We start from the raw sequence: 15,912 nt of genomic DNA on the forward strand, positions 1-15,912 counted from the left end.
CACAATTTCATACTAAATTTAAAAACTATAATTAGTATTTATTCATATATTATATTTTAAAATCAAAGAACTACTAATCAGGATATAATTAAAGAAATAAGAGTTCATGTTGCTTTTAAAATATTTCACCAATTTCTCTAAAGGAAACACTATCTACAGATTTGCATCGAAGCGTTTCTTATGATAGTGATTTTAATCACTGTCAGATATCATCTATACTTGTCCCATCTATGTCTCGTCCACACTGTGCCTCGACCCCACTGTGCTACCGTTTTTTTTTTTATATTAATTACAGTATATTTAACATAGTTATGTGTGAGATTTACCTGTTAAATGATCATTGTCTGTTACTTTATGATTTTTCTCTGTAAAACCACCTTTACACAAGTCACAGCAGGTTTTCTTTATGTGTTCTTCAGTTTCTTCATGTGTCATAAAAATATAAATGTTCGTCTTGAGCAACTCTTCAATTTTCAACGCCACTTCAGTTACGTCATCCATGAAACGAATAGCTACTTCCTCAGGTCAGGGGCGGATCCAGAATTTATTCCAGGGGGGGGCGTCATTAGATACATTTTTTTCTTTTAAGAACTGATTTATTATTTTGTGTTTATTACATTACATGTTTTTATTATATGATTATTACATTTTTATTTTTAAAAATTCGTTTAATGTTTGCTGCATAATAATTTTTTAAATTACTATAGTATATGTTTTTTGATGACTTTGAGGACATAGGTATATAAAAATAAACTCGTTAATCAAAATTAATTGCATATGAAGAACTTTATTTGAAATTAAAAGCTATTTAACAAATAAAAACAAAATATACATTTCTTACAATATTATAACTTAACACCTAAGTTTGTAACAAATACTATTAAAATAATTAAAGAATAAAATCTAATTTTCTTTGTTTGTCATTAGCAAATCTATCAATGATATTTTTAATATTATTATGATTATTTATATTTTTGTGAATATACAACAAAGCAAGATCTGTTAATCTATCTTCAGTCATTTTGGACCTTAACCATGCTTTAAGCAATCGTTAAAATCTAAAATAAAAAATATATGTAGCGTGTTCTATAAATAAAACGATTGCTTCAATATAGAGTTATAATACAGTTGCCAGTACATATATATACAGGGTGATTCATTAAGGATAAGACACTCGTTTACTCAGTAACTATTGAAAATTTTAAATTTTTGGTAAGGAAAATATTGTTTGATTCAAAAAACACTAACAAAAAACACAAGGGATTACAAATACAGGTAGCTAATTGGTTTTTTATGACATCGATATTAGCAGGTACACAACATTGTTACTATCAATGGTAGTAAGGCACATTGTTGTGAGATAATAAATACACTAACTGACAATATAGAAAGTATATCTATTGATAATAAAAAATCCGTGACTGTGACATTGTGTATTATACATGAATATTAACTCAAAAAATTGAAACTTTAAGTGTTTATATGTAATAAACGAATAAAGTTATATTAAAAATTCAAATGTCATTTGCTATTAAATTAAAAACTCAAACATTTTATTAAATTTAAAATATGTGTTCTCATTTAAAAAAACTCAAGTTAATGTCTTTTAACCTTGAAGGGATGAAAAATATCATGTTTTTACTACATATAATTATGTTTTGTCCACATGACTCGAACTTTAATTTAGTGTCCTCTACAGGTATTACAGGTAAAAACGGTTTGTTTTAGCGACAAATAGCGCCTCAACTCCATGTAGTTTATACTTTTTAGGTATATTATTAAAGCCCGTGATCACATCGTTTGCAAAATATCATTTTTGCCGTACTCTTTGTCATTTATGATTGTACCAGTTTTCCAAAATCAGTGATATAAGTGTAATGACTATCACCCGCGGTGTTTGATACAATTAGCAAATCGATATGGTCTTTACGTTCTTCAGCGGATAAACTAAATATTCAGATTTATTATGTATATCTTTCAATTTTAGTCCCTAAACACTGACTGAAGTATGCGGATTATTTTTTTCGAAAATTTTTAAATCCGCAATTGGTGTTGGGAATGATAAACCGAAGAAAGCATAAGAGTTTTCTGTAGACTTATAGTTGTGACTTACAATATTCTTATTATCTCCTGTCACGTTCTTCGCCAATATAGCCCATTTGAAACATTGTTAATTTATGTTTTGCGGGTTTATTATAGCTTTTTTCATTTTAATGTCATACGGCAAATCAATATATGAACACCCACCTAAAGGTTGATATTTGTAAACACCAAGTAAAATACCGTCTATATTAGAAAACGATAAATTACTACCTTTTCAGTATAGCTTTCCTATTCTTCTAATAATTTCGTGTATGAAATATCCACAGCACGATCATTATCATCATCGTTAATTAACTCGACTGCCGACGTTTTAAATAACCTATTTTCGTACTTAGTTTCATTATTTGGTACGGTATAAGTCGTCTTAAGTTTAGGTTGAATTTTATCGGCGCCATTTCTTTAAGACAGTCGCGTAGTTTTTCAACTAAATCGTCTCTTGTTGCCGACATAAACGATTCATACCCAGCTACGTTTTCAATATTCTTTTTGTAAAACATACAATTTGACTATTAAATGATTTACCCGTTTTATGAAAACTACTCGTCGTAATGTCTTGTAATCGTTTTACCTTTAGCCGTTTAAATTTAATCGTATTGTCAGTGTTACATTGTTTGTGACGTTTAGGACTAATTACACTCGGACCTGTCTGTATTCTCTCCGTAACATTTACATTTTCTAAAACAAATATTCATATATTTATTTTAACATATAAATTTTTAATAATATATTTTCTTTACTTACCACTCATTGACATAACCCTCGTATCAGCATGATTTCCTATTGCAATATTATAGTCTACTTCATACTTTACGAGATCTAAAATAATACACTTCTATAACACTCTACTAATATATTTTCTCTTTTAATATTACTATTTATTAAATTATAATTGTAATACTCACGGTAAATTATCTTAACATGATGCGAAAGTGTCCATTTGTCCGAAAAAATAGATGAACATAAATAACACTTCAATCGTATACCATCATGAATTTTTCTATACCTCATCAAATAGTTTTTGGCGGCATACACTTTTTCACACTTGTCACAAGAAAACATTTTAAGATATTTAACTGACACAACACTATTAATTTTACTCGAGTAATAATCCGTCTTTTATGCGAAAATACTCATTAAATGTGTAATGTGGTTTTAACCGATTTTATTAATCTAAAAAAGAATATTAAGAACATGTTTTAATATAAATAAAAAACAAATACAAATTTAAATAAACAAAACATTTACCTAAAAAAGAATAATTAATTACACGACGTTTACCACACATTTATATTATTAAGGGAAACACACTAAAAAGAACTACATATAACAGATAGACACTGATAACACAATTATAAAATATCAACACAATTACACAGATGGCGCTAACCTAAAGTTTTTACACCTCCCCCTCAGAGGTCTCTTTTCTGGGGAAAAGGAGACAACTTAACACTATGAAAAAAATTTGACACTTTTTTCTTTTTTCCACACCCTACTTCGTAGAAGGAAGGTGAAATTTTCCTCAGTATCGGAAAAGGTCCCGTTCTAACTTTATCCATTTTTCCTCTGTTTATTTTATTCCCATTCTCAATGTATACTTCATCTCCAACATTAAATTCATGTATTTTCCTATTTCTATCAACTCTTTTTTTGTTGATTTCAAAGTTTTTTTTCGAATTTTCTAATGCTTTTATCCTGTCTGCCACCAAATTATTCTTGTTAACTATGTCTATGGGACTAATGTTTGTCTTTTCCCCAAATAATAAATAAGCTGGTTCGAATTTTGTTGCACTGTGAATTGTTCGGTTGTACTCTTTAACGCATTCTTCAGCTATGGTTGACCAAGCTTGTTTTCTACCTCCATTTATTTTACATCTTATCCTATTGACTAGAGTTTGATTTATTCGCTCATTCAATCCGTTTGACTGTGGACAATCTACACTAGTAAACATTAACTGAATATTTTTTTTATTCAAATATTTTTTTAGTTCATCAGAATTTAATCCAGTGTATTGATCCGCTAATAATACAGTAATTTTATTATTTGTCGCAACTGGATCTATAAGGTTTATAAAGTCCTTGGCACACTGTCCCTGAGTCGTTGAAATCCAGACATATCTACTAAAATGGTCGATTAAAATATGCATATACTTTTTTTTAGATTTATTATTTTTAAACCCACCAACTGTATCGATAGACATTATCTCAAAGGGTTCACAAGCAGGACCAAGTTTTGACATCAAGCCAATCAATCTACTCCTTCTTGTTTTATTTTCTATACAAATAGAACAACTTTTACAGAAATCACTCACCAACATGTCAAGATTTTTAAAATAGTAATATGGTCTTATCATTGCACACATTTGAGAAACCCCTATATGGCCATAACAGTCATGCACTGATTCAATTATTTTTTTTCCCAAATCTACTGATATGAATATCCTAGATTTTTCTTTAATTTTTTTAAAGATGATATTACGACGTTTTTCGGTATTCTTGGCAGATTCTAGTTCTAGTATATTATTTTCCTGATCCACGAGTATCTCTGAAAGCTCAATTAAATTTACCACCCGAATAACATCTTCGCTTTCAAAATATTCCAAAACTGGCTGTCTTGAAAGGAGGTCTGCTAAAATATTATCTTTTCCTTTTTTATATATTATTTTAAAATGAAATTGAGACAGATAATGAACTAAATCACCTAGTATTTCATCTGTTCTAGATTTAGTTCTTAAATTCTCTAATGGTTTGTGGTCACTGCACACATTGAACTCACGACCAATTAGATAATACTGCCAATATTTAATTGCATCTTTAATTGCCTTACATTCTAAGTGAATAATATCCATTTTTTTTTCCTTTTCGGATAATTTCCGGGAAAAGTAAGCAACTGGATGTAGTTTTCCATCTGATTGTGGTTGTTTTAATGATGCTCCTATTCCTTTATAGCTAGCATCTGTTTCAATATATACCTCTTTATTTGTATCATAAATTGCTAAAATTGGTGTTGAGCATAAGTATTCTTTTATTAGTTTAAAACTTTTTTCACACTCATCTGACCAATGAAATTCACTATTTTTCTTCAACAAATTATGTAAGGGTTGAAACTTTTCAGCACTATTTTCAATATATTTCAAATAGAAATTTATTGAACCTAACACACTGCGTACACCTGATTTATCCGTTGGTCTTTTCAAGTTTCTGATTGCAATAAGATTCTCTTGTGCTGGTGAAACTCTATTTTCTTGTAAGACATGACCCAGATACTTAACAGATTTTGCAGCAAATTTACATTTAGCTAGCTTTAGTTTAAACCCTTCTTCTTCCATAGTTGCTAAAAAACTTTTGATATGTTGCATATGTTCTTGCCATGACTTTGAAAAAATTAATATATCATCAATGTAATTAATACAACATTCATCTAAATTATTTCTTCTTATTATATTCGAAAGGATCCGTTGAAATATTGCTGGAGCATTTTTAAGTCCAAATGGAAGAACTTTAAACATAAATTTTCCAAATTTTGTAATAAATGATGTCTTTTCTTGGTCTTCTAATTTTAAAAGAATACACCAAAATGCAGAATTTATATCGATTACAGTAAAGTATTTACAATTTGCTACTTTATCAATTACATCATTTATAGTTGGAAAAGGGTAACTTTCTGGTATTATTAATTTGTTCATTTTCCTAAAATCAATACAGAGTCTTGACCGACGTCCATCTTCTTTTTTGTATGCCAGAGTAACCGGAGATGAAAAAGGAGAGTCCGATTCTTCTATTAAGTCCGCTTCTAATAACTCTTTTACTTGTATTTTTATTTCCTGTTCATCCGGAAAAGAACATTTGTAAGGACGCGAGCTAACGTATTCATCTCTTATCAATTTAATTTCTGCTTGTCTTGATTTTACTCTACCAACATCAAATTTGTTATTAGCAAATATATGAATATAATTTTTTACTAATTCTTTAATCTGTAATCTTTTTATATCATCTTCTATGTGGTCTAAATTCATCTCAAATTCTTTTACATCAAAATTTTCTTTATAATTAATCTCTAATTTTTCCTTTAAATTATCTTCTTTTTCTATTTTGTTTTCAATTTTTTCTAAATTTTCTAATTTGGTAATTGTATTTGAATTAATCTTTTGTAAAATATTTAGATTATGATCTTGAATTAATTTGAATGTTTTAATAGCATCCAAACCTAATAAAAGGTCATAAGAAAATTTATTATTTTTAACAACATATGTATTTAAATAATTTGTAAATTTTCCAATTTTTAAAATAAGGTTTGCCCGTGCTGTACAGAAATTGAATCCATTGATTGTCTTAAAAGCAGATTTGTTTTTCTTTAAACTTGATTTTAAAATATCTACAACTTTTTGGTTTACTAAGCTGACATTGGAACCACTATCATATACTGCTTTTATAATCATTTTATTATCAACAAGTACATTAATTTTAATCAATGAATTTAATTTCTCCGGGCATTTTAGTTTAAAGATTTATTATCTAATTCAATATTAATCATTTCTGATACTTGATCAGTCTCAGAATCATTAATTGCTTCATTAAGATTAACCTTAAATTTAGTAGTGTATAAATTTTTATTTCTACATTCAGTTGTAGGATGGAAACGGTTTCGCCACCCTAAACTTTCACACATATAACAAGGTTTCTTAAAGGTTTCACTTATCTTCTTCTTTTGTTCTTCAGTTCTACCCTTAAAATTTTCAGTTTTTATACTTGAATTTGTACTTGATGCAACCTCTTTTTTTTTTGTTCTTACTGAACCTTCTAATTTTGCTAGTTCAGTTACCAATTTTTCCATCGTTGTTATTGTTTCTCGGTCAAGTTCATCTTGAATCTCTAAAGACAACCCAACTACAATCAAGTTAATTCTTGACATAACTGTCGCATTTTTCTCAGCTTCTAAACATAATCTTTCTTTAGTCAGAGCATAATCTACTAGAGAACCACCCAGGTATTTGTAATTAAAGGCTTTTCTTACATTAATCCATCCTTTATCAACAAAAATTATGAGAAATGAACTTTTCCATTCATCCCAATTTACTGGACCAATCTTTTTCAAATTTGACTCATACCAATCTTTAGATGACCCATCTAAAAAAAATCTAAGTGCCTCAATCTTTTTGTTATTATTTATTTTGTGTCGCTTGCATTCATTTTCAAACTGTTCTATCCATTCTGCAGCATTTTGTTTTTTTTCAAACTTTTCTAATAAAAATTTTTTTTCAACTAAATGTAAAGAAGCTTCCTCACTTAAACTAAGTTTGTTTTCCAATTCTTTAATTCTTTCCATTAAAATCATTCCTTCTTCAAAACTGTTTGACTGAATAGTGATATCAGACATAGAGTTTATTTCTTCTAACGGTAGATTTTTAAAGCATAAATTATCTTCTTCATCAAAATATTCTTTCTTTAGATCTTCATCTATTTTTAAGCCAACTTTGCGAAAACCATTAATCGGTTTAATTGCATTAATAGCACTTCTTATCGTAGATTTTGACAGTAAAATTTTGTGACATTTAATATTTTGATACTCACTTGGCAAAATACACCACAAAATCTTATTTTCTGACAAACCAGCTACCTCAAAAACGTCTTCCCCTCTTCTGATAATATGTATAAATAATTTTCTCTCTTCCTTCTTTATACTCATCTTCTTTTAATATGGTACCTTCAGAAATGTAATTAATTTGTAATGTGGTTTTAACCGATTTTATTAATCTAAAAAAGAATATTACAAACATGTTTAAATATAAATAAAAAACAAATACAAATTTAAATAAACAAAACATTTACCTAAAAAAGAATAATTAATTACACGACGTTTACCACACATTTATATTATTAAGGGAAACACACTAAAAAGAACTACATATAACAGATAGACACTGATAACACAATTATAAAATATCAACACAATTACACAGATGGCGCTAACCTAAAGTTTTTACAAATGTAACAAAATAAGCTATGCAAATCGCAAAACATATATTCCCGTAGACTAACCCATTCCTTCACCACTTAAACATTTTTNTGTAATGTGGTTTTAACCGATTTTATTAATCTAAAAAAGAATATTAAGAACATGTTTTAATATAAATAAAAAACAAATACAAATTTAAATAAACAAAACATTTACCTAAAAAAGAATAATTAATTACACGACGTTTACCACACATTTATATTATTAAGGGAAACACACTAAAAAGAACTACATATAACAGATAGACACTGATAACACAATTATAAAATATCAAAACAATTACACAGATGGCGCTAACCTAAAGTTTTTACAAATGTAACAAAATAAGCTATGCAAATCGCAAAACATATATTCCCGTAGACTAACCCATTCCTTCACCACTTAAACATTTTTAACTCATAATTATTTATTAATTACAATTTAATAAGTAATTTCTATTAAACTATTCATCTCTTCATAGTATATGACCTCCCTCCTTCTTATGTGGTGGCGAACTACCACATGTAGATTTATTCTTAACCCCCATACTTGTGATATCTACTGATAAGAGAGAGGAGAGTCCCCTCCATTATCCTTCATGGGAAGGGGCTACTATGCCTTTCACCATATTCCCCCGGCCGTTTACATCTCCCGCCTACTTAGAGATAGGAAACGGCCAGAGCCGTTTTGGGGGGATATCCAGCTCATAAAATATACAACTACTACTTATATATACTATAGTATTACTTACTATAATAAGTGTATAAGTATAATAATATTTTTACTTGATACAGTAATAACAGGCGCAATATCAAAAGATATACTAACAGAAATAATACAAACTGTTTTGTGCACTGGTGTTTTACGTGTAAGAATAGTAAAAATTATAAGACCCTTGAAATCTGTTAACTTTAAGCTTTTTAAAAGTTAATTATTAACTAAATATTACTTTATTGACTACACGGTAGGCAATAGAAGGAAGAATTATAAAATGTGATGAAAAACTATCATATATTGAAACAATAAAAGACAATTTAATACACATTGTATAGTTTCAATAATAATAATTTAAGTACTTGCATGATGACAATTGTAATATTAAATGATTAGTTAAATTTTCTCATTGTATTTGTTGAAATTGTTTCGACAGTAACTGATGTGTACTTTTGCATTTATTTTGAAAAGAGAGTGTTCAAAAATTAAAATTTTCTCTGTTGGAAACTTAATATTCCTACAGGTTTCAAAAGCTTTAGAGGGAATAACGGTTTTTCCCAGAGATGAAATAACCTGTTCTGGTGAAAGTTCTAACATATGAGTTGTAAAGATTAATAAACCCCATGCTCTATGTATGTGTCCCAATAAGTATTACATTCGCGATAAGCCAATGTTGCTCATTCTCTTATAGAAAGATTAAAAATTCCAAGATAATAATAAAAAAAAAAATTAAACATGGTGAATCGATGGAAATTATAAATTTAAAATTTGAGTGGATAAAGACCCTATTAAATATATTTTATCGCTGCATCATAATATTTCAGACATTTTCAAGAAAAACAAAATAAGAAGCCGTTCAACTTAATATGCGACGCAAGCGACTTGTCGTAACACAGTAAAATGTAAAAACATAAACTGGAGAGAGGATGAGGAGGTGGTGCCTGCTGTCTAGGTATTCACGTGCGTGTTGTCGTACAGCAGTCACCGTGCTCGGCTGACACTCCGGGTTAGCTGTGGGTGTCGAAAGGCTGTTAAGTGGTATAATTACGAGTTCACTACACGTATAGTAATTTGTAATAAATTTACGACCTCTAAAATTATTTATAATTTAAAAATAATAACAATACGTTTATCCGGCAATTCAATAGTATTATCAACGTACTTGCACCATAAGTGTTTTAGTAATGTACTAGATGATAACTAACAAATGAATCCACCAATAAAATTCGTATATTTAATAAAACTAGTGATATCAACGATCTATAAAATTAAAATTAAATATCAAATAATTAAAGTTATATGAAAAAGAACGACCGTTAATTTTGAAAGTAGTGTTTAACAAAAACTGTAACCATTTATGGTACATACCAGAGGAAATAGTTGCTCTAGCATTTTTTGACGATTCAATTTCAATCGATATAAAAAAATTAATGGTTGTATCACTTAATAATGAGTATTATTAAGAATAAGGTATGTTCGAAGAACTTTCAAAGTTTAAAAATAAGGGACATCTTAGTGCAAAAGGTAACCTCAAGCGTAGTAAAAGATAATATTTGTTATATAAAAATGAAATAAAATGGTGAAACATTAAACTAATAGACATACACGTGTGTTTCATTTACACAACAACTCTGTATTAAACAGAGCATAAAATCATTCATCATTCATAAATGATTAGGTAAAAACACTATGTTTCTAATGCTTTATGACAGCAGCTTGTTTATTCAATTTCAGTTACTGTCAAATATTCGAAGAATTTAAACGTTTCATTTTTTTAAACCCAAAAAATTAACTATCAAATTGAGTTTGATAGTTCTTAACTTTTCATCAATGTATTTTTTTTTAATAACTATACAAAGGAATTTACTTATGTAATTCTTTAGTCCATAATATATTATGCATTATGTTACTATATATTACTATAATAATTTATACAACTATTAGAATGAATAATTTAAAAACTGATGAATTCAACAACTGATTNTATTATATAAAAATGAAATAAAATGGTGAAACATTAAACTAATAGACATACACGTGTGTTTCATTTACACAACAACTCTGTATTAAACAGAGCATAAAATCATTCATCATTCATAAATGATTAGGTAAAAACACTATGTTTCTAATGCTTTATGACAGCAGCTTGTTTATTCAATTTCAGTTACTGTCAAATATTCGAAGAATTTAAACGTTTCATTTTTTTAAACCCAAAAAATTAACTATCAAATTGAGTTTGATAGTTCTTAACTTTTCATCAATGTATTTTTTTTTAATAACTATACAAAGGAATTTACGTATGTAATTCTTTAGTCCATAATATATTATGCATTATGTTACTATATATTACTATAATAATTTATACAACTATTAGAATGAATAATTAAAAAACTGATGAATTCAACAACTGATTAGTATTTAANAATAATTTAAAAACTGATGAATTCAACAACTGATTAGTATTTAATTATAAAAATAAGATAATGTTTTGTCAACAAATTTTTTTTTACTATGCACTACTAATATAACTGAGTAAAATATAAAGACTCAAAATCGTACAATGTTTTCTGTAAATATAATTATTTTTTAGTTCATTACAACGTTATTATTTATGATTGCCAAAGCGGAATAAACAATACTTATGACACATATAACATGGCTTCAAATTTTTAAACATCCACGACAGTTACATTTTGTGCTACTTTGTTTTGAATCTTATTATTATTACTATTATTTAGATTTGAATGTTCTAAGTCAAATTTTATATAAGTCACTTGCATATTTAGATAGAGAATTATAAACTAGATTGAAATATATTAAAATCTCTAATATCGTGAATTATGATGTTTTTTGGTACATCTTAAATTCAAATTTATACTATTTTTTATTAAAACCGTAAAAAAATGTTACATATAGTTGAAGATAATGCGCATAATTTTTCTTAGGTCACCTGTATACATTTTTTGCAAATCAACTTAGCAAATAAATTAGTTAAAAGATGACTGAAGTTAATGCAACGACCATAACAGCCATTGATGTTGATTAAATAATATCATATTTACTGTTATTTGGAAATTAAATTCGAAAATAGTAACATAATTTATTTAAAATACTCAACGTTAAAAATGTTATTTTTTTATCATATTCACCATATAAAGATTTTATTTTAACATTAAATATTATCGAACTTGTGTAATTTATAATATGAACCATAATAATTATAATTTGAATTATTCAAATTATGTATAGGGGAGAGCGGGGTTAGTTGTTACAATAGAGATATTTTGATCTTTAAATTGTGGTAGCATCGTGCCAACCACATGCTTTTATGAAATGATTTTCCAAGTCAAATATTTTGTGATGTTATAGATTTTATGTTATCAATATCAAAATAATTTCACATTTTTATGTTTATCCATTTCAATCGTAAATTATAGTCGGCATTTTGTTTTTTTTTTTCTGGAGCAAGGACATAAGGTAAGATATTTGTGTTATTAAATATATTTTCATTAGATATTACTCTTTCATTTTCTATTTAAAAAATTACAAAAAGAACAATTTACTTTTGTGTGATTACGCTGTAAACAAAAAATTTTTGTATGAGGCTAGTTGTTACAATTGATTAGGGGCATGTTGATACAGTGTATCAACTTGCCCCAACTAGAAAAAAATTTAATTTTTATTTACAAGTAATTAAATATATAAAATTTATTTCATTTAGATGGTCAGAAATTACAAAAAAAAAAACTAATCGAGGTACAACATCTGAAGATACATATAAAAATGCTGCAGCTGAAGTGTTATCTAAGGAAAATTCGCTGAGAAATGCTGCAGAAAAGTACCAAATAAATTTTATGACACTTCAAAGATACATTAAAAAGCAATCCAATCTACCTTTGAAAACCAATTGTAAAATGATTGGATATGTGAAACCTAGGCAAGTATTTTCAGAAACTTTAGAAGCTGCTTTATCTACTTACTTGATTCATTGTAGCAGAATCTATTATGGTCTTACTCCATTGGACGTTAAGTTGTTGGCATATGAATATGCGAAAGCAAATGATGTTGCTTATCCCAAAAACTGGGATGCTCGTAAACAAGCCTCTAGAGACTGGTTTACTAGTTTCTTAAAAAGGCATCCCATGTTATCTTTACGTTTACTTGAACCAACTAGTCTTGGAAGAATCACTAGCTTTAATAAACAGAATTTCGGTATTTTTTTTGATAATCTACATAGTCTGTATGTGAAGTATCAATTCGAAGGGCATAGAGTATGGAATGTTGACGAAACTGGTGTTACAACCGTGCAAAAACCAACGAAAATTATAGCAGAAAAAGGGAAAAAGCAAGTTGGTAAGGCNATATTAACTATCAAATTGAGTTTGATAGTTCTTAACTTTTCATCAATGTATTTTTTTTTAATAACTATACAAAGGAATTTACGTATGTAATTCTTTAGTCCATAATATATTATGCATTATGTTACTATATATTACTATAATAATTTATACAACTATTAGAATGAATAATTAAAAAACTGATGAATTCAACAACTGATTAGTATTTAATTATAAAAATAAGATAATGTTTTGTCAACAAATTTTTTTTTACTATGCACTACTAATATAACTGAGTAAAATATAAAGACTCAAAATCGTACAATGTTTTCTGTAAATATAATTATTTTTTAGTTCATTACAACGTTATTATTTATGATTGCCAAAGCGGAATAAACAATACTTATGACACATATAACATGGCTTCAAATTTTTAAACATCCACGAGAGTTACATTTTGTGCTACTTTGTTTTGAATCTTATTATTATTACTATTATTTAGATTTGAATGTTCTAAGTCAAATTTTATATAAGTCACTTGCATATTTAGATAGAGAATTATAAACTAGATTGAAATATATTAAAATCTCTAATATCGTGAATTATGATGTTTTTTGGTACATCTTAAATTCAAATTTATACTATTTTTTATTAAAACCGTAAAAAATGTTACATATAGTTGAAGATAATGCGCATAATTTTCTCTTAGGTCACCTGTATACATTTTTTGCAAATCAACTTAGCAAATAAATTAGTTAAAAGATGACTGAAGTTAATGCAACGACCATAACAGCCATTGATGTTGATTAAATAATATCATATTTACTGTTATTTGGAAATTAAATTCGAAAATAGTAACATAATTTATTTAAAATACTCAACGTTAAAAATGTTATTTTTTTATCATATTCACCATATAAAGATTTTATTTTAACATTAAATATTATCGAACTTGTGTAATTTATAATATGAACCATAATAATTATAATTTGAATTATTCAAATTATGTATAGGGGAGAGCGGGGTTAGTTGTTACAATAGAGATATTTTGATCTTTAAATTGTGGTAGCATCGTGCCAACCACATGCTTTTATGAAATGATTTTCCAAGTCAAATATTTTGTGATGTTATAGATTTTATGTTATCAATATCAAAATAATTTCACATTTTTATGTTTATCCATTTCAATCGTAAATTATAGTCGGCATTTTGTTTTTTTTTTTCTGGAGCAAGGACATAAGGTAAGATATTTGTGTTATTAAATATATTTTCATTAGATATTACTCTTTCATTTTCTATTTAAAAAATTACAAAAAGAACAATTTACTTTTGTGTGATTACGCTGTAAACAAAAAATTTTTGTATGAGGCTAGTTGTTACAATTGATTAGGGGCATGTTGATACAGTGTATCAACTTGCCCCAACTAGAAAAAAATTTAATTTTTATTTACAAGTAATTAAATATATAAAATTTATTTCATTTAGATGGTCAGAAATTACAAAAAAAAAAACTAATCGAGGTACAACATCTGAAGATACATATAAAAATGCTGCAGCTGAAGTGTTATCTAAGGAAAATTCGCTGAGAAATGCTGCAGAAAAGTACCAAATAAATTTTATGACACTTCAAAGATACATTAAAAAGCAATCCAATCTACCTTTGAAAACCAATTGTAAAATGATTGGATATGTGAAACCTAGGCAAGTATTTTCAGAAACTTTAGAAGCTGCTTTATCTACTTACTTGATTCATTGTAGCAGAATCTATTATGGTCTTACTCCATTGGACGTTAAGTTGTTGGCATATGAATATGCGAAAGCAAATGATGTTGCTTATCCCAAAAACTGGGATGCTCGTAAACAAGCCTCTAGAGACTGGTTTACTAGTTTCTTAAAAAGGCATCCCATGTTATCTTTACGTTTACTTGAACCAACTAGTCTTGGAAGAATCACTAGCTTTAATAAACAGAATTTCGGTATTTTTTTTGATAATCTACATAGTCTGTATGTGAAGTATCAATTCGAAGGGCATAGAGTATGGAATGTTGACGAAACTGGTGTTACAACCGTGCAAAAACCAACGAAAATTATAGCAGAAAAAGGGAAAAAGCAAGTTGGTAAGGCTACTTCTGGAGAAAGAGGGACAACTGTAACTATAGTCTTTGCTGTCAATGCCATAGGAAACTCTTTGCCACCTATGCTTATATTTCCAAGAGTTAATTTTAAACAGCATTTTATAAGCAATGGACCTACTGGTTGCATTGGAGCTAACCACCCAAGTGGATGGGTAACTGCATCTTCCTTTTTACAGTTTGTTGAACATTTTCAGAAACATATTTGTTGTAGTCCATCATCTCCGGTTTTACTGATTTTGGATAATCATATTTTCCATTTATCTGTAAAAGTTCTTGATTTTTGTAAGGAAAATGGTATAGTATTGTTATCGTTTCCGCCACATACTACTAACCACTTATAGCCATTGGATGTATCAGTCTATGGTTCCTTCAAAACATTTTGTCATAATACAGCTAGTGGATGGATGGACTCTCACCCTGGTGTCTCATTATCTATCTATGATATACCGTCATTAGTAAAAAAAGCTCTCCCATTAGCAGTGTAGTAAATATATGAGGAAGTATTGAATTACATCGATTTTAGTATAATATAAGTTTTACATAGTAGTAAGCAATTTTTAAACTCCTAAGCAATAAAATAATTCCATATAAAAGGGAAATGCAGGGTAAGCAAATTAATNCTGCTGTTACT

The 15,912-nt window shown here is 27.9% G+C and overlaps 1 protein-coding gene across 2 annotated transcripts; it reads right to left on the bottom strand.

Annotated features, from left to right (window-relative positions):
- Positions 1-6,595: 6,595 nt before the first annotated feature.
- LOC126901656 (uncharacterized) lies at positions 6,596-8,473 on the bottom strand. 2 transcript variants are annotated; one of them, XM_050678304.1, is made up of 2 exons: positions 8,273-8,473; positions 6,596-7,854 (listed from the first exon to the last, which is right to left on the bottom strand). In XM_050678304.1, the coding sequence occupies exon 2, from the start codon at positions 7,784-7,786 to the stop codon at positions 6,596-6,598; it is 1,191 nt and encodes a 396-aa protein (XP_050534261.1). In that variant the 5' UTR covers positions 7,787-7,854; positions 8,273-8,473. The 2 variants fall into 2 exon arrangements, with proteins under 2 accessions (XP_050534261.1, XP_050534260.1); XM_050678303.1 differs by lacking the exon at positions 8,273-8,473 and adding an exon at positions 7,930-8,079.
- Between the last annotated feature and the right edge of the window lie 7,439 nt (positions 8,474-15,912).

Source organism: Daktulosphaira vitifoliae, unplaced genomic scaffold (assembly GCF_025091365.1).
Source record: "Daktulosphaira vitifoliae isolate Bord-2020 unplaced genomic scaffold, ASM2509136v1 Scaffold_3, whole genome shotgun sequence".
Taxonomy (NCBI): domain Eukaryota; kingdom Metazoa; phylum Arthropoda; class Insecta; order Hemiptera; family Phylloxeridae; genus Daktulosphaira; species Daktulosphaira vitifoliae.